This window comes from Monodelphis domestica, chromosome 5 (assembly GCF_027887165.1).
Source record: "Monodelphis domestica isolate mMonDom1 chromosome 5, mMonDom1.pri, whole genome shotgun sequence".
In the NCBI taxonomy this organism is placed as follows: domain Eukaryota; kingdom Metazoa; phylum Chordata; class Mammalia; order Didelphimorphia; family Didelphidae; genus Monodelphis; species Monodelphis domestica.
In genome coordinates, this window is record NC_077231.1 from 185,180,113 (window position 1) to 185,205,738 (window position 25,626).

The window sequence follows — 25,626 nt, forward strand, 5'->3', positions numbered from 1 at the left end:
CAATGTCTATGAGGCTCTCTTGAGTGAACACTTGAATTGATTGATCCCTAAAGGAAAATTCCTAAACTAGAAATATGCTTGAGTGGCAGCTAGGTGCCTCACTGGACAAGGGAGCCAGGAAGTTCTGTGTTCAAATCTTATCTTCAGATACTACTAGCTGTGTGACCGTGGGCAAGTCACTTAACTCCAATTATCTAGTCCTTGAAACAAATACTTAGTACTTTCTCTAAGAGAGAAGGGCTTGAAAAAATAAAAAAAGAAAATATACTTAAACCACCATAAATCTTAAACTATAACCCTATTTACCAACCAGTGTCAAAAGTTCAAACTGATGACTTTAAACAAAATGAACCTACACAGAGAAATAAAACTGTAAGATCTTTAAACAAAATCTTGTCTTAACCTGTAGACTGTGCCAAGTATAAAGCTGCAAAAACCCAGGAAGAAGACGTTATTTTAAAATTTTTGTTTGATAAGTACAAACTGGGCAAGGGACTAGGAAAATCTTGAAACCCAATGGAGCAAATAATTAGGTTGAAGTAATCAGATTTGAAGTAATGACTAAAACAAATCTCATCATTCCTAGATCTTTAAAATAAACCAAGTATAATACTACAGTCAGTATCTAACCTCCCCCCTTCCTTGTTTTAAATTGCAGTTTTTATAAAATGGAAGCACAAATATGGAAAATTGAAAACTTAAGAAATTCCCAAGAATTAAGTTTCTGTGCCTCACCTGCAATACCTCCAACACCTCACTCTCAAATTGTAATCTGACCCAGTGTTGTTTAGCCATTTTTCAGTTGTGTCTGACTCTTCATGATCCCACTGGGGGTTTTCTTGGCATAGAAGTTAGAGCTGTCTGCCATTTTGCTCTCCAGCTCATTAAGGCAAGTGAGGCAAACAGGGGTAAGTGACTTGCCCAGGGTCACAAAGCTAGTAAGTGTCTGAAGCTACATTTGAACTCAGGAAGATGAGTCATCCTGACTAGGTCTGGCATGTTATCCATGGCACAATCTAGCTGTCCTTTGTCCAAGTACCTGTTAACTATCCTTCCCTTTTTACTTCTGATGGTTTAATATGCACTTTCTATTCTCCTGAAAAAGTTGTGTGATGGTATTGAACGAGTGCTGGAATCAGGAGATACCTGTGCTTAATTTTTGTCATTCATAGCTATGGAAGCAGGGCAAATTACTATTTCTTTATTTGCAAAGTGAGGGTAGAAATATCTGACAGGGTTACTGTAAGGATCAAATGAGATGAATGTGCATAACTATATAAGTTATAACTGTACCCTGCATTTTCAAAGGCTATGCCAATTAAATTAAATCTAAACATTTAACTGTATACATTTAAAATTATGCTAGGTTGTATGAAAAATCATAGTTCCTGTTCCCAAGGAGTTTATCCTCTACTTTGATGTGGTTATATTTTCACTATTGAATCCAATAGGAGAGCACGAGATATGGCAGACCCTGCCAAACTGGAAGTCACCAAGTGTGACCTTGGGATGAACTGCCCAAAGACAATTCTAGTTAAGCATGGAGAACCTCCTCTTCAGTCTAAACTTGAGCACTGAAAGAAAACTCAAATCTATCTTTTAAGAGGTAGACTATATTCTGTGTCTGTAGAAGGGCTACACTCAATGATGTAATAATCTCTTTTAAAATTACTAATATAATTTCTAATGTCTGAAACTTACCTTTACCAAAGGATTCAGATGTTGATGTGTGAGTACAGATTCCAAGTGGTTTCTAAGCCCTGGATTCTTATCTAGGATTTCTGGGTGTTAGTTGCTCAGTGTGTGTTTTTATGAACACAAACTCATTATTCCTATATGGGTATGTACATAGCACCCTGCAAACTTCAAAATATAAGTATTAGCTATTATTACCTGGTGCCAGTTATAGAGGCACAGTAGTGAAATAACTCAACAGCTAACAAAGTATTGTCTGATAATACAGATTTTGGTGTTAATATCTTTCAAATATTTTATAATGAATATTCTTATTCTATGTACTAGGTTGAATGCCCTGCTGAGGTTTAATTGGGATGGAAAAATGGTAAAATAAACTTTAAAATAAAATTAAGTAGTAGTTACTTACCAAGTCTTTTGTATTACCCAACTAGTAATGCACTACATAATACTGTTACATTGCTTGTACATAAATAGATATTTTAAATGCTTACAGTTAATTTCTTAGAAAGGCAAATATTCCCCTTGAGGATCTTATTTCAACTGCTGATTGCTTGAAATACTGCATTATTTTTGGAAATGGAAATTTCAACCTACCTTCTGCCCGACTTACCAGGTTTCAAATTGAACAGCCTTCAAAAAATTGAAGGCCAAATTAATAAAGTCTTAAGAAACTTATAGTAACTTTAGATATATCATTGTATTTAAATAAAACATGCTACAAAACAGTATTTGGATTTAAACTAGGATTGGAAAGAATTGTCACTGGTAATCTATTTTTCACTAATACTTGAATCCAAAACTTCAAACGTAAGAAACTATCACGTATTTCTTGGCCCCTTATTGTTTTTTAGATAGGTATATAAATATAATAGGATAATAATCTCAATTTAAACAGTAGAAACTAATAATAATAACAATAGCTATGGTACCTACTGTGTGCTAGGTATTATGCTGAGTTCTTTACAATTATTATTTCACTTGATTCTCATGTCAGCTTGGCAAGTTATCTATCATTATTCCCATTTTATAAAGTGCTATCAGTATCCCCATTTTATAAATGAAAAGCCTAGCAAGGAGGTTAAATGACTTGCCCAGGCTCACACAGCTCTTAATAGTCTGAGTCTAAATTTGAACTCAAGTCTTTCTGACTCCAGGTCTAAGACTTTATCCATTACATAACCTAGTTGCTGAATTATATTAATTTCTTAAGATTAGTTTTAGATATTAAAAAAAAATAAGATATTGATCATCCTACTGCCATAATTTACATTTCCCTTTAGAAAGTAACTGCTTCCACTGTTTTCTCATTGTGAACTTTTAAAACTAATCCCATATACAAGAGCAGAAGAATCAAATTTAGCATGTTCAGGTCTCCAAAGCTATATTTGCTTTTCAGTAGTTCCACCTTGTTGAGATAAGGTACACACAGACTGTGCGAGGATATCATCTTTTCAGCATGCCTGGAGTCATAATTCATCGTTGAAACCCACAAATATTAAATCTGTCCTCAACAAAAGAGTGGACTAGCAAATTCTGAGCCCTTCTCCATGTGCGAGGCACTTTCTACGGCATAGGCTCCTATTCCTCAGGTTACAGGAGCTCCCCAGAACTTTTGTATTCTGTCTTGAGCTAAAGGAACTCAAAATAATTTACAAGGAAATTTACTCAACTAATACACTTGAAATTATAATTTATCCAGTTTTGTGACTTTTATCTTCCTGAGGTATTTTTCTTATTAAAATTCAAATCTAAATCACAAATATTACATAAAACTATTGGATTAAAATCTGGTAAAAATCCAAGGGCATAGAAAACTACATGTTGCCAAATTAAAATAACTCAATTATTAATTCTATAAATATATTTCAGATTACCCCCCCCATAGACAAAATTAAGGCCATGTGGGTAAAACTTCTAAGCACTGCCCTCATAAGAACCTTCCTCTTTTTAAAACCTCTCTTGTCCAAAAGTTTCCTATCACATTGGCATAGCTTTCTTGCTTCCAGATAGTTTTCCTTGATACTAATATTCTTTATTTGTTTTTTTCAAAGGGCTAGGCAATGGGGGTTAAGTGACTTTCCCAGGATCACACAGCTGGAAAGTATCTGAGGCCTTGCTCTCCATCCACTGAGTCACCCAGCTACCCCAGATACTAATATTCTTAGAAATTCTGCCATCTACTTGACTACTCACCCTTATATCATCAGCTTGTAGCTACCTTCTCTTTGAGTATGTAAAATTCTATGATCCAGGACTTGTGTTAGTAGGCTGTTCTTGAATGGATGAAAAGCATGATGAAAAGAACAATTTGGGATTAGGATACTGAATCCCTTGAAACTATAAGAATAAAAGTTGTAAGAAGAGAGGAAGACAGAAATTGAAGGTTTTGAAAAAGTCTAAGAAGTCTAACCTAGGAAAGAGTTGGAAAAAATTAGGTTATTTGTGGTTAGAAATTACTAGTCTTTCAAGAAAATATTAGTATGGTAATAGATATGACTGATTAAGGCAGTTAAGTCACTGGTGTTGAAAAAGAAACTAAGAGGTATGTCAGGAAAGCCTTAAAGTGGATCAGAACACAGATAAGAGCCCAGACATAGCTGTTGAATTTCTAGTGATAGTAGGAAGGTAACATTTTGTGGTAAGCTAGTGAACTATTTTTTATCAAGACACATTTATTAAAAGCCAAAATACATATAATGCTATAATACTTCCACCTTACATAGATAAGGTAGTTCAGAATGTACATCAATATTTCTCTATTCAAAGACAACAGAGGAGAAAACTTAAATTTAATATTATTGAGTACCATAAAAAAATTAGGTTTTATTAATTTCGAAGTACAAAAAGCTAACTTAAACTAGGCTAACAAAATTCAAAGAAAATTCTGGATTGGCTAGTCTTAAGAGAAACTTGTAAAACTGATAACTAATATGTAATATGTCATTTTTAGGCTTATAGATATCTTTGAAGGAAATGAGATTACTTTTCTCAAGTGTTTTAATCATAGAGTTAATCATGAAGCCAGAAGGGAGGTAGTACTTATTAGTATAATTATTTTATCTAATTTAATCTAAATATTTGAGAAAAGATTTCACAATCACTTCAGAAGCATCATTATCCTGAACTTTTCTTAACATTATTAACTTAGCCTCTGAATAAATGATATATTAATGCAAAATTAAATTTCAACTCATTCCCTACCTATATTGATAAAAAATATTATTAGGAGTATAAGATTTTACTCTATATTGTTGATATTTAAAATATACAGATGTTTCTCATTTTGGGGGAGAACTGTGTTCCTGAAATGTTTTAAGTAGAGATTAAGCATCTTAAGCAGAGATCTTTATTTAAAACTGTCTTATGATGAATATATTTTTGTAAAGTAGGATACCTCAATGCTTTCTTACTTTGGGTTAGAACTCTAGACTAGTTTTTGTTTGTTTTAAATGATAGACATAAACACTTTTCAGGGTGGAGGAAGAAAACTATTTACATTTCTCCAAGTAGCTTTCTGATCTTTCTTAATTTCCACACATTTTCAAATAAGTTGTAATAATTGAGTTTAAGCTATTTAAATTTATTTTTTTAAAGCCAGAAGAAGAGTAAAGCTAATGAAAGAGATGCTTATCTATAGGATACATAGTGGAAAAGGAAAATGATTCAGAGTAATGGGAAAACTTCTTTTTATTAACCTTCTTATCCTCACTACAACAATTGGAAAAATTATAGACTGTATCGATGTACAATGAAGATTTCATTTCGCTTAAAAGAGTATTAGGACAGTGGGGCAGTAGAAAGAGAAATGGATATCAAGTCAGAGGGCCCCAGTTTTCTTGGCTCTGCCACAAGACCACCTGTGATACTTTGGGCATTTCATTTACTGTCTCTGAAGATCAGTTTTTAGCTCTGGAAAAATGAGAGAACTGAATTAAATGATTTATGAGGTTTTAAATTCTATGACAATCTGCTATTAATAAATGATCATTGTTTTTAGTCTAAACTTTTTTTTTCTTTCTATCTTAAATTCAATCTGGTTTCTACTCAAGACCACTCAAGTCTAACTCATTTTATGAGGAAGATGTGCCTCATTTTGATAAACAACAAATGAGAAACAGTTAAAATCTTGTCTCAGACACTGATTCATGGTGTGATCATTACTTTGACATGGTTGAACATATTTTCAGAAACAGAATGATTAATCTGACTATTGTTTTTGTGGAACTAACTAGAAATCACTACTCATCATATCTTCTCACACTCTTGTTCCTTGCTACAATTTCTTCCTCTCTCTTGTTTACCTTTCAGGCAGTTGCAGATCAACCACATCTGTTGTAAGCATGGCAGTTAGCCAAGGAAAGAAAATTAACTCCCATATCCACAGTTATTAGTCCTTTTCTTTTCCTTTTTGCTTGCCCACATCTCTTCTCCCCATTCCTGACCTCAAATATGAGAGAAACAAAATGAATACTGCACTAGTTTTCAGTAAATTGACACCAGAGAAATCTATTTAACATTCATGTTCTATTAAACACTTTTAAAAAACATGTTAAGCCATAATAAAATCACCGTATTATATTTACAGTTTGGCAATATTTCATATTTTACTAGCTACTGTTTGATTACCTAATTTTATTATCAATTCTTCATGTTTTCCCATGTTCTGTTTCAAAATTCTAAAAATTTTACATTTAGCTGGCACTATTGTTAACACTGATTAGAATGCCTCAAAACCATTATATTTTGCAAATTTTATAAATAAAAAATTTTTTTCTTAAAACCCAATAAAAAATTCCAAAGGAAAATCTTACAAATGGAAAGATAGATTATAGACTAACAGAAACACTTTATATTTCTCTGAGACATATCAACATAAGCACCTTGGATAATATTTTCCAAATTATAGAAAAAATGTTTTCCATAACGGCATCTTTCATTCCTGTGTAAAACACACACATTAGTATGGTAGATTAAAGACAAACTAGGTAAAACTTTATTTGAAGGTGATCAATAGTCATATAAAGATATTCATTTGAATTAAAGAATCATAGAATTACCTTTTATATCTTGATCAAAATGAACAAATTAGATTTATAAATCTGACAGAAAAAAATCTGTGAAGAAATATTTGTAACCTTGTTTCTGAAATGTTTCTACAAAGTGTTTAAGAGTATAAAACACTATAAATGGTAGTTTTCAGCTCTCTTCCAAAGGCTTGACTGTAGACATTGCTCAAAACAAGAATCAACATCAGCTTTTCTGTAAAGTTAGCTTGCAAATGAAGAGGAGAAACCCAAATCCGCATACTGTGAATGTTGCTCTCTTCAAAAATCTGCTATTCCAGGTAGAAAATGTTTCTATAGGTGGTACACGACAGGGATCATTTTTCTGGTCATTTTGCAACTAATATTTGATATGAAAAAATAAAAAGAAGTTAGTGCACTAACTAAAGAACCTAAAAAACTGAAGAAAAAAAAATGATAGTAAGTACCTCTAGGGAAAGTTAAACTCTTCTGATACAATGGCTTCTTCAAAAGGCGCTGTTGTTTTTTAATTGAAAGTAGTATTATAGTAACAGAATCTTCCAAATAAATACAAGTAACTAGGAAAACCTTGCTATTCTTAATCAAGTTTCCCAAGGAAAGACTTCAAGATAAATGCCTTTAGGAATATTCTAAATGACTAACTTTCAATAATATCCCATTTTGATAAAAATGCATTAATATTATATTAGAGATGAAAGTTCATATGTAAATGTATCTTAAGTTTCATTTGAAATTGGTTAGAAATTTGAGGTATGGCTTGAAAATGTTACATATGAAGAAAGCCGATTGGTAGATATCTCCTTTTCTTTAATTAAATATCAATGGTATATAAAATATATAATTATAAAACATTCCTAGAGAAATTCTTTCCTCTGAAATTTATCTAAGAATGATTGAAATTAGATATTTTAATTCTGGTTTAATTTTGTAAAAATTTAATGGCTGCTAACACCTTTTTAGAAAAAAACTTATTTTGTCCAACTTTTATATTCAAATTCTACATTCAGGATCCCACATTAACAAACAAAACATAAAATTAAAGATCTTTAAAAGACAAAAAAGTCAGGCACTTTTATAGAGTGAAATTTGTTGGAAACATCCTGTGCTGAGTTGGTGCTATAAATACTTTCAACATTAGCAGAAATAACTACTTCTAAAATATATAATGTAAATATTTAAGAAAAGAAGTCTGCAAAATTAATTTTAAGTTACAGTTAAATAAAGGACTTCTATGCCAATCTCATTAATACTATATTCTTAGCCTAACAACCACATGGCTTCATTCAGTAACAGATTCCTTTTTGACACTGATGCTCCATTTACTGAATCCTGGGATGGTCATTCCTTTTACTAACCAATTACTTAAAATGACTCTTTCTGACAAGAACCTGTCATTGTGTTGCTTTGAAAGTGAATGATGTGGTGTTAACGTCTAGCCTTGACCTCTCCCCTACCCTCGTTCTCTGTCCTCTGTACACTTATCTCTGATAACTCATACCTTCTGAAAAAAAGTACTCACCAGTCATTATTGGTATCTTTTACTCTTTAACAGCCACAGTGGCACAGTCACCAAACCTTGTAGCTTCTAACACTTCTCTGAATAAAAATTTCATCATGACTACCTGGTTTGAGAAAGGCTCAGATACACTTCTAGGTAGATAGGCTCTGTAACTTACTTTCCTGGTCCTTAGAGCATCATATGGAGCCATAAAATGTGTCAATTTCTTGGACATAAATGTATTAAAATTGGTATTTTACAAAATAGTACCCTAACCAAACCAGGAAAAACATATTTTTTCTGACTAAGAATTATTTTAAAGTGAATATTAAAGTTCCTAATTGTATTATAATTACTACATTTTGGAGTCTTAGTTCCAAAAGGTATGTATGTATGTATGTATGTATGTGTATATATATATATATATATATACACATATATATATATATATATAATCTATCAATTACATTATCCTTACTCCAAAGTGCCAAAATTTTCCAAGGCAGGGAGTGGGGTTGGAGGGTGGGAAAATGAACTTCCATTTTAGTTGGAATGGCCACTCAAATATATCAAAACCTCTACAGTTTTTAATCTTTTCATGACAATTACTTGAAGCTGATGTTACAAATAAGGAAGTAAGAAGTATAGGAACTTAAGAAATTTAGGAATCAGAAGGCAATAGTTCCATAGATACATGGTCTCTGAGGCCCCTTCAAGTTCTGTAACCTTTCATATAATTCGCAAGTTCAAAAATGGCACTACCCAATTATGTGTATGGTGGTTTATGTGAAAAGGTTCTACTAATCAAAATTTCTACATATTTTACATATATTTACATGTAATCATATATTTTAATTATATACATATAATTATATAATTTACATATAATTAAATTTCTTTTAGAACCTAATCTGAAAAATATATCTTTAAAATAAATTCAACACCAGAAAGTATTCTTCTTTGCTTCTATATAGCTGAAGAGATTTGATTAGCACTATAAATTTTGATTATGGTGACAATAAGCTTAAGATGGTTCCATGAATAACTGGAAGATGGTATTTCCCTTTCTTAGGCTGCTCCCTGCCTCCTCCCCCTACTAGAAAAGTAAAGTTTTTTGTATGGAATTTGTAGCATATGGATCTACTAGTTCTTTTTTTTTTTTTAGGGAAAGGGTAGTTTTGTATAAAATTTGTTGGCATTTAATTATATAAAGAAATTACTACTATGCCTCTGGAATCCTTCTCCCAAGCATTTTTTAAGCATTGAGAGAAATCAGAGTTATTAAAATCTATGTCTTGAATGCTAGCTTTATCTACCATGCTGGAAAGCTTTTAGTATTGTTTTGAGAGCAGATTAATATTTAATTTGGGGGAATAGACCTAGCTAAATTTGGAGAGGCTCATCATCAGAAGGCTGGCCACATGGTGATGACTCTTTGGCCAAGGCAATTCATAAAATGCTTTAAATTACTCTTTATTACAGAAATATAAATTAAAACAACCCTTAGGTACCACCTCATGCCTATCAGATTGAATAATATGACAGAAAAGGAAAATAATATATGCTGGAGGGAATGTGGAAAAATTGGAATACTAATGCACTGCTGGTAGAATTGTGAAGTGATCCAACCATTCTGGAGTGATTTGCAATTATGACCAAAGGGCTTTAAAACTATACATATACTTTGATCTTACAATACCACTACTAGGTCTATATCCCAAAGAATTTTTTTTAATGTTCCAAACTGCCTTTGGCCTCTAGCAGTTCTTTCTTTTAATTAAAAAAAAAGTTTATTTAATTAATTTAGAATATTTTTCTATGGTTACATGATTCAGGTTCTTTCCCTCTCCTCCTCACACACCCCTCCTGTAGTCAATAAGCAATTCTACTGTCCTAAAGAGTTTTTTAAAAAGAAAAAGGACATGTTTGTATAAAAGTATTAATGGTACCGTGGTGTCAAAGAATTAAAAATTAAGGGAATGATGGACATTCATCCATCAGCTGGTGAATAGCTGAGCAAATTATGGCATATGAGTATAATGGAATACTACTGTACTTTAAGAAATGATGAGAAGAATGATTTAAGAAAAGCCTAGAAAGACCTACATGAACTGATGCAAAGTGAAATGAGCAGAAACAGGAGACTATTGTACACAATAACAGCAATATTATATGGTTAACATTTACAAGAATAACTTCTCTGAATGAAGATTGAGATACTTATAATTTCACTTTTTTACTTTTGTTTGTGTGAGTTCTCTTTCACAAAATAATATGGAAAGATATTTTTCATGATTACAAATGTAAAATCTGTATAAGACCTTGCATTCAGGGCATGGGGAGAGGATGAGAATTTGGCTCCAACTTAAAAAGAAAAATTAAAAAAATTTTTATGAAACTGAGGAAAAATATTATTTAAAATGAAAAGGCACTTTCAAAAATATATCAAATGTAACTTTATAAATTTAAATACAAAGTCGCCTTCACTTCCACGTGGGTCCCTTCTAACAAAATGATAGGAAAGCAGACATTGGGTTCTTGAATCATGGTTTCTGGACCTTCTATAGACATTAACTGCTGGTACCTCAAATGTGAGATCTTTTTCCAGTGTCAAAAGGATTTAAATGACATCATTTTTTACTTTATTTCCACCTAATTCTCCAGATTATTTTGAAGAAAAATTGTGATAAAATATGTAAAATCCTTTGCAAATCTTAAAATGTTAGCTATTATTATTATTTCTATAAATCAAACAAGAGCTTGAAAACACATCACAATCATCTAAAGAGAAAAGTAAAGGAGTCAGTGGAATTCATTTGAGGTTGTCCCTACAGGGAGCAAGAAATATCATTTCATGGAATAGTTAGTTGTATTATTCTGCAGTGTTCAAGATGAATATTTGTGAATCAGACAAATTTTTCCCCCCAAACCATCATGAGGAGAACTAACTTATGGCAATAAACTTGTAGGTGATGAGGAAGTAAATTCTAAGGAGAATATAATAAGACAATCTAAATTAGCCTGACATGTACTTTAATGCTTTGTGACTTTAATGCAGAGGTGGGCATAAAGAATGATAGTAAAAATTATGTTGGAAAATATGGGTCATGAGAAAGAAATGAGAGGCTAGAGGTTTGGAGATTATATAGTGTTCTCTCCTCTCTAATCATGAATACTTTCTTCATAAATAAAGGAGTCACTAAGTATGGCAAACACTAAATAATACTTCTCCAAAATTAAAGTAATTGTATTCTAATATGCAATAAATGACTGATTATAGATGTAGGAGTCAATTTTTGTCTTTGCACAATAGGCTCTAACCCTGTTGCAGGCAAACAGTAAAATTAACACAAAATTAGAAATAATGATGAGTAGATGTGGCATTCAGTTCAGGCAACACCAACCTAATCTATTTGAAAAATAAAAATCAACAATCAACATTTTCCAAAGAAGTGTAAATGATATAAAGTAACTGATCCATTAAGAAGAACAAAAGAGGTTAGAACCTGCTTTAAGTTGACCTTTTTGCCAGGAAGAGAAAGCCATGGCAAATACTAGTGTAGAAAATAAACTTATTTGTAAAATCTTATGGAGGATGGTAGAAGCTAATGAACAATATCATCTTATAAAAATAGAAACAGTGGAAGGAAAAACAAGTTTATATAGAAAGCTTGGTGAGAGACCTAAAAAAAAAGACTCATCATCCTGAGTACATTTAAGAATGAAATTAGAAAGGCAAGAAATTGATAAAAACTTTAAATATCTGTAAAGATTTTTATAAGGAATTCTTTACTAGCAATACAATGGATCCATTATATTTGAACTCTAATATAATAAGCTCAGATATCGAAGAAGAAGGAAGAAGAAATGGCACTGAAACCTCTTTATCCTAAATGCTCATTCTAGCACAGAATTCACACATTCAAAATACCTCCTTATCCAGCAGCCTCTCTCTCTCTCTGACTAGATGGATCCTCTCAGATACTCTATTTAAGGAGGGTGCTCAGGCCTCATTTCTTTTCCAGAATGCATTCTAGACTTTCTCACTATGGCTCTGCATTGGGTATCTTGTTTCTAACCCTCTCTTTACAGAAAAACCCTTTCTTTACCTTTTCTTTTTTTAGTTGTCTTCCCCCCCACTGGAATATAATTTCTTTGAAAGTAAAGACTCTCTGCTTGTATTTGTAACTCTAGTGCTTAGCACAGTGCCCGACATGTAATAAGCACTCAACAAAAGCTCATTGACTGCTTTGGGTTAATTGCAAATCAGGATGTGAAAAAAATGGTAAGGAGTTACTATGGGCTTTTAACATTTTAGGACAATGAACTTTTTTAATGGAAACTACATTAAAGGTTATCTTAACATTATTTTTGTCTAAATTCCATGTAAAAAACAGGTATATTTTACTATATAAAACAAATGTATCCCTGGAAATGTATATGTATACCAAATCTATATAATAATCACTAAAAATTGATCATTTATCCCAAAAACGAGTTAAGGGAAAAATCCTTCTATGATACAAATTATCATTTACTCAATTTGCTCTCTTTCAAGAAACTAAGTTTTCATATATCTATTCTTAAGCAGAATATACACATACCCATATTCAGAGAAGTCTAAACTGTTATTTTACAATGTAGATACATACCTTCTGAATTAAGTCTTTAAGTTTACAGACTTCTTCACCCAAATCTTCAACATTACCAACCAAATTTTCACAGACTGATGTAAACCTTTGGGAAGATCCCCATTCTAGTACTATCTGTTAAAATGGCCAAAATTGAAATTTTAAAGAACTGAATACAATTGCTGCCAACTATACAAATACAAATAAACACATTCCTTAAAATAAACAATGTATTTATTAGAGGAGTAAAGGCAAGAGTTAGACTTATAATTTCACTGGTATAGGGAACCTCTAAATGAGGATTCTATCAATACTGGCCAATACCTTCTTTGCAACTTAGTCTAATAGAATTGTCAAATTCTGCAAAACAGTGCTACTTGAATCGGATTAGAAAGTAATTGGGAAACATTTAATAAAATAAAAACACAATAAAGCATAGAAAAATGACCTTCTGGGCTCTTGACACTACTGGGATAGATTACTGTTAGGTGACTCTAATCCAGGATCACAGTCAGTTGGTTTTTTTAATAATGAGCAGCAACAATGAAATATAATCAAGTTATAGGAAAATAAATTAACTTTTAAAAACAGAGTTAAAAGGGCCTTCTGAATTTACTAAGTGCATATTACATATGGGTTTATAAGCATGCCTATACATAGGTGCATATTCTCATCAAATCCTCCTATGAAAACATAAACAAAAACTGCAAGTTTCTCATACTTACACACACAACAGAAAACCCAAAGGGAAGCCCTGACATTTTAAATTGGACACAAAAATCTGGAGAAACTATTTAGCAGATGAACTGCTATCCTTGGTAACAGCACCCTGAATAGTTTCTTATTTTAAAACTGTGATAGTTTACAAATATAGTTTTTCCCCCAAATTTCTAATGAAATAGACTACTTGTAACACTAAACATGATGGTTTGTGTTAACTTGCACTTGAACTTTGCATTTTAAACAATTAGACTCCCAGTCAGGAAAAAAAAGTAGTTTCACTCATTAATCACTTTGTTCACAAATTAGTCTAGATAATTACCTTTTTAAAAAAAAATGCCTGGAACATATGGGTATTTTAGCTTGGTTAGTAGAGCAGAATAGAAAAGTTTCACATATTATTTAGTATTTATCTCATATAATTATGGAGACTTTTGCAATTTTATTGAATCAAACATTTTTCATTTATAATTAATTTATTTTAAGTACTGCTGACCATTTGTTTTCATTTAATGACATCTTTTGTTGATTACCTTATGAGAATTTACTGGTAACTGGTTAATTATGTTCTGCACTGCTGTAGTTAAATGACCACACTGTTTATTTAATTTCAGTAGAAAATTGAGGAACTCATCACCGCTAAATAGGGGAAAAATAGACCAAAATAAGAATTTCTTGAAATTGTAAGTTATTTTGTTTGTCAGTTCTTCAATTCAATACATTATAAGTACCCACTGGATACAGTTCATTTTCTTGATCCCTGTAGAAGTAACACATTGTAAGAAAATATGATTTACTTAATGGAGCTCCAAGAAATTAATTTTTAAATACAGAGCTAAAATAGCCTTCTCAATTTACTAGGTGTATATTACATATGGGTTTATAAGCATACCTATATATAAGTGCACATTCTAATCAAATCATCCCATGAAAACAAACAAAATCTGTAAACTTCTCATATTAGAAATTATATCTATATCTATCTCTCTCTATATATATATTAGAAAAATTCTAGGGAAGCCTTGACATTTTAAATTGTAGCATCAAATATTACAGAAGAAAAGAGCTGAGGATGCACCAATGGGCAAGGCTATAAGTCTGTGATTGGTGAAATTTGAAAATATCTTTAATAGAACAGTGAGGATGGGAGACATGTCATAGAGCACCGAGGAAATTAAACCACTTGATATAGACTACAATTTATTAAGTCTGGTCATGAATAAAGGAGAAAGCTAGTTTGGTAACTATATAGGCCAGAAAGGTCAAGGGCAGATTTCAGAGGATTAGGGATATCTGATAGTGTTTCTGGTTATATTAGAAGGAGCCAGTGGTAAAAAAGTTACTGAACATGTATGAGAGAGAGTTAACAGATGCCTGACTATTACGGCAAGATTATATGGGAGGTGGGAATGTGGAAAAAAGAACAAAGAGAGGGTATTAGTAAGTTCTACTCTCAGTAAGAAGAGCCATCTTTTCCTCAGTTGGGAGGGAAGAAAAAATTGGTAAAGAAATTTTAAGGACAGAACAGGAACCCTGAGGAAACTCCTATTGGAAGTTTCAATCTTCTCAGTTTAGTAGTAGGCTAGGGCCTTTGTTTGTTTTGGAGAATGGAGGTCTAAATAAACTAGGAGGCTTGACAAAAGAGAAAAGTATAGAAAGGCCTTGAGTAGCAGGTAGGACACAGCTAAGGTATGCCCTTATGTAGCATAAATTTATAGTAGATTAAATAGGGATTTCAAAACTTTTTAAAAAATTGAGTTCTACTGATAATATAATATTGAGCATTTTCCTTGAGATACCTATGGATTTAATATGAGGATGATACTAAATTTCATTAGGATTTCTACAGAAGATTCTATAGAATATTAAGATTCTGCAGAAAATAACTTACAAAGGCAGTATCACTTAAAAATAGGAAAATGTCTATCCCCAGCATAAATAAACGAAGATGAGCATGATGAAATAAAGAAATTTTATTGACATGTTTATATATATAGTTTCCATAAAAGCTATGTTGGAGTGATATAAGGTCTCAAAGGTTATGACAATGGAGCTCAAGCTCTGACAGGCTATTAGTACAATTACTGAGAAGAGATTATTTCTGTGGTCTAAAGAACAACCAAGCAAAATACCAGGAGACTGTTAACTAGATGATGAATTGTTTTGGGAGGAGACAATGTATCTTGTAAAACACATTACAATATAAAACAGCTCTCAGACCCATTAGCTCATTTTTGACATGATTGTAGAAGAAAATGGAAGACAATAATCACAAGATTCTTAAGACAATGAATTTAACTGATGAACTTTTGTTATGCAATCTTTGTCCAATGAGTGTGAAAGGATAAAATATTGAAAAGAAAACTCAAAGGTGCTTCTAAAAGAAGTAAATAAAGGAAATGCTGGAGCTGGTTTTACCTTACTTATGGAAGTCAATAAGAACAATATAATTTTATAGGTTATTTGGTCATCTCACCTTGCAATGCACATAGATTATCAACAAAACAATAAAAGTTTATTGCCAATATCTTAGAGAAGATGAAGAAATAAAGAAATTTTATGAATAGCTAGACAAAATTCTTTTAACTTAGTTAATGTCTTACTCAATTACTTCAAAGTAAAATTTATTATGGAGATAAAGGATGAAAACGAAAACCAAATAGGAAACAGGAAGCTCCAGATAAAAAAATAGCAGTACCAAAGGCTCTGATGTGTCATTAGTACTTTACTCACCTACAAACCACAATTCATAAAAATATTTTATGAATACATCTATATCTAATTGACAGGAAACAAGTAATTACTGACAAAGCAGATATTTAAGGATGTCTGGGTACAGACATTTTAAAAGGTTAAAATCATAGGCTTATTGATGTGGAATTAGAAAGGACCTTTGAAATCACCTTAACCCCCCTAATTTTACAAGTAATACTGAGATCCATATAATTTTTATTTTAGCTATACGGGTTTGTATTTTGGGGTTTCTATTTTATATGAGTATTCTTCTAAAACAATGATAATATGGAAATGTTTTGCATGATAATACCCAGATCAAATTGCTTATTATCTCTCTGGGAAAGGGGAAGGTAGGGAGAAGAAGACAATTTGGATCTTATAACTTCAGAAAACTTATGTGGAAAATTATTACCTGCAATTGGTAAAATAACATATATTTACAAAAAAAAATATGTACTGATATCTAGAGGTAACCTAACTTGCTCCAGGTCACATAGTTGTATAATTTGCTAGAGCCAAGATATAAACAGAGTTCCTCTGACTACAAGTTCAGTACCCTTTTCATTAGTTCATGTTTCTCAATATTAAATTAGAAGAAAGGATAAAAATGGGAAGTAATGTAAATTTAGAGCTTCTACAGCCTTTTAAACAAGCTACTATATAAAAAAGAGTAAAAACATTAAAGTAAAGAAAATATTCTATCAACAATACTTAGAAAAATTTTATCTGGTATATGACAAATCATCACATAGGAAACTAAAAGCCGAAAAAACAGCTCTACTAGCAAAATCTAGATTTCCTTACCAAAGGTAAGATGAACTTAGATAAATTCATTTAGAAAATGTTTTAAGGAACAAAGAAGTATAGAAGACATATTGACTCACCAAGAGACACTGCCCCACCAATACAGCAATTGTGAGTAAGAGGAGTCTATTTATCAAAAATTATCCTAAGGCCCTGCTAAGTCAGATCATCTTGAGAACATTTGTAGACACAACTGGAAAGGTGGTGACAAATAGAGGTAAAATGAAAAAAAAAAATTATGGCCTATTCTTATCAGTGACAAGAAAGCAAGACCATATTTGGATTCTAATACCTCTATACTCAAAATACTATGTGATGAAATGCCATTATACTTATGAAGATAAAGTTGGGATGAACAGCTGGGCCTTCCAAACACATATGGAAGAAATCTGTGTTAGAAATGACAGTATCAAAGGCATTTGGTGATTGATTTTTTGAGAAATTTCAAAGAGGGGAAGGCCCCAAAAGAATGGAAAAGATAACTGATGGTACTTCAAAAAAAATGTGACCAAGAAAAAATAGCAACTACTCATCCAAAGGGCTTCCTCATGTAGGCAGCAAGAGTAGCCTTAATAAAAATGTAAAATGAGAAACAGGTAAACTTTTGGAGATTATTTTCTACAACAGATCACATTTTCAGTCATACTATTAATGAAGAGGTAAAGAAAATGTAAAATACTGCTGTGTTTACACTATTGTTGGTTAATAGTAGAACCAAATTTTTGCTATCTTAAAGGCTCAACTCAAACAAGGGGCTTTTCACACATGTATTAAAATTACTTAAGATTCTGTGACAGGTATAATTATAGAAGTAACAGTATCAAATGGAGCAAAAATAAGACATCTGTGCTTACTAATGGTATTTGCCAATGCTGTGGAAGATGTCCTGTGTAGTCTAAATAGAAGAGATTTCTTATCTACAGTGAAGTTCTTTAAATAATTCTTTGCACAGATGCCATTTTGTTCAATAGATTAAACTACAAAAATCTTCTCAATGAGTCAAATGAAATAAAATAACCTAATCATTTACAACAAGCATTTCAAGTATGGAGAATAACCACTGCAAATACAGAGGGAGAAAGAAGATGACCAGGATGGATGTTATAGGAAATATGTCAAGAAAAGTAAAGCAATGTGCAATAAGCATGCAAGCTGCTGCTGCATTTCTGAAGGGATTTAAATGACAGAGAAGTTTCTATTTCATTTATTGAGGTGATAGGGAGCAACTAGAACTGCTTGGAAATGATACAGTTGGACTTTTAGAGTATCAATTTAGTAACTGTGTGAAATATGGATGAGAGAAGGGAGAGGATAGAGGTAAGAGGCCAATTAGAAAGTTATTATTTAATCTAGATAAGAGGTGATAAAAGGCCTGATAGAAACCTAGTGAATGCTGAGAAAAGACAGATTAGGAGAGTTGTAGATAAAGTCTGAATCAACCACTTTGAACTGTAAAAATGATACGAGACAAAAAGTAGAATATTATTCTGTGGGTGTTATTTGTCCTCTATTCTCAAAGACAACAAATGACATCATGATGTTAGAGTGACTGGTGACATCTTGACTTGCTCCTGAATTGGATTTCAGTGAAGCAGAGTTGGACAAAGTTGTCAACCTCTCTGTCTCTTCCAAAGTCATTGAATTTCTGTGGCAAAATGGAAGTCAGGATAAATGGAGATAGGTGGAGATGATCAAGCTCCCCAGAGTCTCCTGCCACTGCCTTCACTGATAGGTTTGAGGCCTGTCAGTTACCTACAACCTGGTTTAGGCCATCTGTCCAGATGTGGCAGCTCTACATGCCACAGATTCTTGGAGCCACAGGTAAGAGCATAAAAGTATGAACCTGGTGACCAGAAAAGGACAATGGCTCTATTAATAAATGTGTATCTGCATGCATGCATGTGTATGTGTGTACGTGTGTGTGTAATATTAGGCCTGGACATACAGATTTAGGTGTTTTATTTACAGAGATAGTAGTTGAACACATAGGAGTTGATGAGATCATTGAGAAAAATTGAAAAGAAAAGCATTCAGGACACCTTTTGGGCTCATCTTTACTTTAAAAGCAGAACACAGCTGACAATCTAAGTAGGAATATCCAGACATGTTCAGAAGGAAATCAATATTATGAAAATTCAAGGATGTGAGAGTTCCCGAGAAGGGAAGGGGCAGTGGCAAATGCTACAGAGTGACTGAAAATAAGGATTACGAAAGGGTCATTACTTAAGACAATTACAGGATAATTAGAAACTTTGAAGTGAATGAATAATTGTTTCAGTTGAATGATGGAGTTGGACGAACTGCAAGAGCATAAAAACTGAGCAAGAACACAGAAGGCTGAGGCTGTGAGGAAAAAAGAGACAAAACAATAGCTTAATGGTAAAGTCAAATGAAATTTTTTAAAGTATGGAAAACATCTGGACATATTTTTAGGTACCATGGAAAGAGTCAGGAGTTAAGGAGAGATCAAAGATTTGAGAAAGAAGTGGGAAGAGTATAGGGACAATCTGTCAAAAGAGATTGGTGAAGAGAGATGAGAGTAAAAGGACAGTTCTTAGTAAGAAAAGTTGAAAAGAAAAAAATGTAAATAATAAAGAGACTTTGAGATAAAAAGAGGAGAGAAGAAAGAACTAACTCAATAACAACTGGATTCTATTTCTGTCAAGTTAAGTTTGAGGTGCAATAATCTTTTGAGAAGAAGCAAGGAGGCTTGAAGAAAGGTTTGCAAGTTGTAGTGAATGAGGTGTGTGTCATAGAGAAAAGTAAAAAGATTATCTAGCAGTAATTGGAGTCCCATTGAAAATAAATAACAAATCTGTAGTTGGCCCTCCTAATTATTTGTGACTTTCTCTAGCACAACTGAGCAGCATACAAATAACAAAAGAGAACTGTGGAGGTAAACCAGAGCTAGAGTTTGGTGAGGCTCAATTAGCTTTAGTCCAATGGGGCAAGGGACTCAAGTGCAAAAGATAGCAAATAGTTTACCTACTGAACTACATGGTCAAGATTGAGAAGGAAAAAAGTGAAGTGGTCAGGGCAACAGGACAGCTTCCTCGTCCTGGGTATCATAATTTTCCTTACATAGTTTAAGACAACAATGGCTTTTTTTTTTTGGCTATCATAATTAATGCTGACTTCAATTTAATAAACATTTATTAGGCATCTACTTATGTGCTAAAAAGCAGCATGCTAGATGCCACAGAAGCAAAGATAAAAACAAGAGCTGATCCCTTTTGGAATATTAAAATTTTGACTAAATTTAAAGTCTAAAAAGGATTTATAAAACAACAGAATTTTAGTTTGCTTCTCACTTTACTTCCTAAAGAAATGTATAAACTTATTACATATTTAGGTACTATATTTTCTACAACAAAATAGTCATTTGACAATTAGTATAACTACTTTTAAAGAGTTAACATACCTAAAGAAGCAGCAGGAAGTTCATTTGTAGGGGATAGCTGATTGCCACAGAAATATGAAAAATGAGCTATATCCTAAGCTAAATTGAACATGTTAGAAATATCTTCAAAGACTAATAAAATGGGTGAAAATTTTACATTTCAGAATTCTAAAATTAATTAGAGAAGTAAATGCTATGTCCACATGACCAATTTTTATACCTGAAACATGATGATAGTGAATAAAACATAAATTTAACAACTAGTAGGAAATTATACTAAAATAATTAGCTTAATTGTCCAAGTAACATCACTAGGAGTTTATAATCAATCAGTTCAAGTTTTCTCCCTCTGTTAGTTTTTATATGACTTAATGACTAATTTTCTTCCTTAAAAAATGACTTTGAACAAATGAGAAGTAAAACCTTCTCCATAACAGCATGTAAACATAACCTGTGATTTAATAACAAGGTCAAATTCTTGGGATATATATGTCTAAGTTGTATTTTTAAAAACTCTAACACTTCCTAATCATTGAAACATTTGAGGTTCTTCACATATTTGAACTAACATTCACAAAATTTATTTTTTAGGAGAGTTTTCACAACTGATCAGAAGGATTTATGTTTAAAATTTTTTTAATTGTTTGGCACTTGAATACTTTTTCCATATGATGAGGACAACAGTAAAGAAAAGATGAACAAGAGAACCAGGAATTAAAAAAATCTTCCTTTGGAAGTATATTCAAGTCTTATTGTTTCTCTTAAAGAAAATATTAAGAAATATTTCTTTAGCCTCACCAGACTTGCTTGAAAAACTATCAGTTCTTAATCAAACTTCTAAGAAAACAATGTCCTATACTAGATCCCCCCACCCCCTTTTCAAAGTCCCAATCCCTTTCTATGAAGAAACTGGGTCAAGGTTTAACAAAAGTAGCAACTAGACTTAAAAGAGAAACATATTATTGGGGCCATATCTCTACTACATAAACTAAAAGCCTGGGGGAGATGGGAAACTTCCTTAGACCTAGGCAAAACACTAACCTTTATGTTACAATTTGCTCATCAGTAAAATGGGGATAATACTAGCACCTCATTATGCCTAGTAACTTCCCAATTACTACTGAGGGCACTACTATTGGCCCAGTCACCTAGGATTGCAACACAGGTATCATTTTTGACTCCTCACTCTCTCTCAACCCCATCCATGTTGCCAAGTTCTGTTGATTCCACCTTCAAAACATTGCTCTATGCCCCATTCTCTCCTCTGACAGAACCACCAATCTGGTGCAGGCCTTCATTAGCCCACACCTGTACTATTGCAGTAGCCTTATGACTGTTTTCCCTACCATAAATCTTTCCTTATTCCACTTCATGCACTATCCAGCTGTTAAACTGATCTTCCTAAAAGCAGAGGTCTGATCACATTACCTTCTTATTCATTAAATTCCAGTGGTGTCCTATTACCTTCAGAATCAAATATAAAATACCGTTTAGCTTTGAAATCTCTTCAATCTATGTCTCCTTATGTTAACCTGGGCCAAAAAAATTACAGTTTTGTGGAAGGTGGGATTTTAGTTGGGGCTTTAAGAAAGTTAGGGAAGCCAAAAGGCCCAGAGGAGGAGGGCTAAAACATTCTGGGTGTGGGGCACAATCATTTAAAAAGATTGAGGAAAAATAATTTAAGAACCCTTTTTAGGATTAGGAGAGCTATGACCTCCCCCCCACCCAAGAACCTATAGATGACATTTGAGAAATCATAAAGGAAACTAGCCAAATCTCTAAGAATCAGAGTGCATAGTAGGAAAAAAGAATCTATAATAAAAACCCCAAATAAGAACTCCCAGAACAGTAGAGCCAAAATCCAGAACTTCAATTAAAAACAAAAGAAAATAAAACTCTTCAACCTTCCAGAAAGAATTCAAAAGTACAAAGGAATTCACACAAGACTTAGAAATTACCATTATAAAGGAAAGAGTGCATGGAACATAAAATTTCAAAAGGAAAATTACATATTGTATGCTCATAACCAAAAATAACATATTTGGCAAAAGTAAACATAATTTTACAGAGGTCAAAAAATGGAACTTTAATGAGATACAGGACTACCCAGCCTAAAGAAAATGCCAGAGCTACCTAGAAACTCTGAAATATAAACACAGTAGGTCAAGAGAAATATAAAAGAGATAAATATAAACAAGCAATCATAAGGGACTAAATAAGAATCAAATGTTTACGATATAATATAGGGAGATGATACATTTATCCCCTTAATGCCCTATTATCATCAGGGGTCATAGAAGGAATCTATTAAGAAAGAAATCTTGGAAATGATATTTTTGTTTTAATGATCTTGCAAGAAGAAAAGAAGGGGAAAAGGATGTAGGAGGAAGGAAAAAGAAAGGTGAAGGAAATGATCTCACATGAGAGGGGTGTGCAAGTAGAAGATTGTATACACAAGGAGTAAGGGGTGGGGGTTTGTGAGCAATGTATCAACCTGATAAATCTGAGCTGGTAAAAGAAAGGAAGAAGAAACTCACAGAATTGGTCACAAAATTACATTTCACTCAATGGCTGAACACGAGGCAAAGTGGGGCAGCTGAATGGCTCAGTGGATTGAGAGCCAGGCCTAGAGACAGGAGGTCCTGGGTTCAAATCTGTTCTCAGATACTTCCTAGCTGTGTGACCCTGGGCCGGCCTTCCTTCCTTCCTTCCTTCCTTCCTTCCTTCCTTCCTTCCTTCCTTCCTTCCTTCCTTCCTTCCTTCCTTCCTTCCTTCCTTCCTTCCTTCCTTCCTTCAATTAGTGGAAACAAATAGCAACTTCAGCAGTTACAGGATAGGAAACAAGCTTGGTTGAATCATCAACTTCTCTGCATATTACCAACAAAATAGCAGAAGAGGGAGAAAAAGAAATTCCATTTAAAATAATGGCAGAAGGTATAAAGTACTTGAGGAGTCCAGTAATAAGATCCATGCAAATGGTTTATGAATTTAACTACAAAACACTATACACAAATATAGATCTAACAGTGATTGTTCATGGTAAGACTGAGTCAATATCATAAAAATTACAATACTACTCAATTTATCTTTTTTTTTAAAGGTTCTTGTTAATGTCATTTGTTTCACTTTTATCACCTACTCCTCCTCCTAGAGAGCCATCCCATTTCAGACTGTATGTGGTGTTCTCATAACTTCCTACTTCTGGTAGGCACATTAAAAATCACAGTGATGCAGTTGTTATTTAGCACCATTTCAAGGACCATGTGCATCACTACATGACATTTGAAAAAATACAGTGAAGATCCATGATGTCAAAACAAAAAGAGAAAAAAGTTTTATTATATTTTTTGAGCAAAGAGGAGAGGGTAAATTTTCCTGAAGAATCACCTTTAGGAACCAAAATTATTGAACGTCTTGAGGATTTTTTTTTGCTATAGACTTAGTCAATTTGACAACTAATATTGTTTGAGTACAAGTACTATAATCTGTTTTATATACTTTCCATCCTGTCAAGTTAAAGCAAGAAGTTATATCTCCATTCTCACACAAATTTGCAGAGGATATATTTTCTAAGCTCAAACTATAGTTTCAACAGCATTTTTTTGGACCTCAATGCAAATGTAAAATAAATGTCCTAATTTCAAAATCCATTCAGCTGTGAAAGTAAGGAGATCCTTACCTTGCATTCAAATGAAAGTGATTAATATGTAATCTAATGACATGCAAAAAGACTAATATAAAGAAAAGAATTTAACAGAATTCCATAAATGCCATGTACAAGTGAAATTCGTATTTGGTAGTGCCTATTCATGTGAAAAAATATTTTCAAAGACCTAGTAGAGATCTCAAATAAACTGACATAAGAAAAAGTAATAGAAATATGAGATTATTTAAGATCTCTATTTAGCCTGTTAGTTTAGATATATATTTTTGGAAAGTATTCCTTTTTTCTGTTTTATTAGCATATAGCAGCATAGTAAGTTGTTATTCTTTTTTATTTCTGGTTTTGTTGGGATTTCACTTTGTTCATTTATTATTTTGTAAATCTGATTTTCTTCTCTTTTGTTTTAATAAGACTAGATAAAGGTACTGGTATCTTATTGGTCTTTTAAAAGAATAGATTCTGGTTTTAGTTATAATTTCTACAGTTTTTGTGATTTCTGATCAATCTACTTATCCTTTGATTATCTTGTTTTGTACTTGTTTTAGGTTTATTGGTTGTATGATTCTAAAAATGTATATTCTCCTCATTAATCCTCTCTCTATTTTGTTAATATATGTTTGCAATGATATAATTTTCCCCCTGAGGACTGCTTTAGCTGCATCCCAGAAGTTTTGGTATACTGCTTCAATATTATTTCACAAAATTATGCTTTCTTTGATTAGTTCTTTGATACATTCATTATTTAGGATTTCACTTTTAAGCCTCCATTTGGGCCTATGTTTCTTTGTCTGTGCTCCACTAATTATTATTTCATAAACATGGTACATAAAGGATATTTGTTTAATATTTTTCCCTTTTAACATGTTTGCAATGCCCTAACATATGATCAATTTTTGCAAAAATTCTCTTTAATAGTACTATTTAGAAGACACTACATATATTTTAGCTCGACTTTCTCCAGCAGCTTTTTAAGTTCTAGTTTCCTTTTTATCTTTTTTGTTAGATTTGTCAAGAACTGAGAGACATTAAAGTCTCCTGCAATATTACTGGCTATGTCTTTTTGAAATTTTTCCATTTTTCTTTTGGGAATAGAAATTTAAAAGTACTTGGGGTATAAACATTTTAAAATAATATTGATTTGTTATCTATGATTCTTTTTAGCATAACATTTTTTTCTGTTTATATTCTTTTTATGTTTTGAATGTTGCTTTCTCTGGTTGTATGACTATAACTCCTGCCTTTTGGGATTAACTTGGTGAGTTGTAAATTTTTTTCTACCCCTCATTTTTGTTTTATGTAAGTCTTTGAGGTCCACTTCTTGTAAACAACAGATTGGAGAATTCTGATTTCTTATTTAATCTACTCATTCTTTTTCATTTTATTGGATTACTTATTCCATTCACATTTGAAATTATGAAAGTTAGCTTTAA

General features: G+C 32.4%; 1 protein-coding gene across 1 annotated transcript in view; it reads right to left on the reverse strand.

The window, feature by feature from the left end:
- Positions 1-3,597: 3,597 nt before the first annotated feature.
- ASZ1 (ankyrin repeat, SAM and basic leucine zipper domain containing 1) overlaps positions 3,598-25,626 on the reverse strand; it is a 104,304-nt gene continuing 82,275 nt past the window's right edge. Inside the window, exons 11-13 of the mRNA XM_001368340.4 lie at positions 14,126-14,231; positions 12,894-13,007; positions 3,598-7,101 (exon numbers count right to left, since the gene is read on the reverse strand). Coding sequence (XP_001368377.1) covers positions 6,949-7,101; positions 12,894-13,007; positions 14,126-14,231 — 373 coding nt within the window. The 3' untranslated portion in view covers positions 3,598-6,948. The remainder of the gene's footprint in view (positions 7,102-12,893; positions 13,008-14,125; positions 14,232-25,626) is intronic.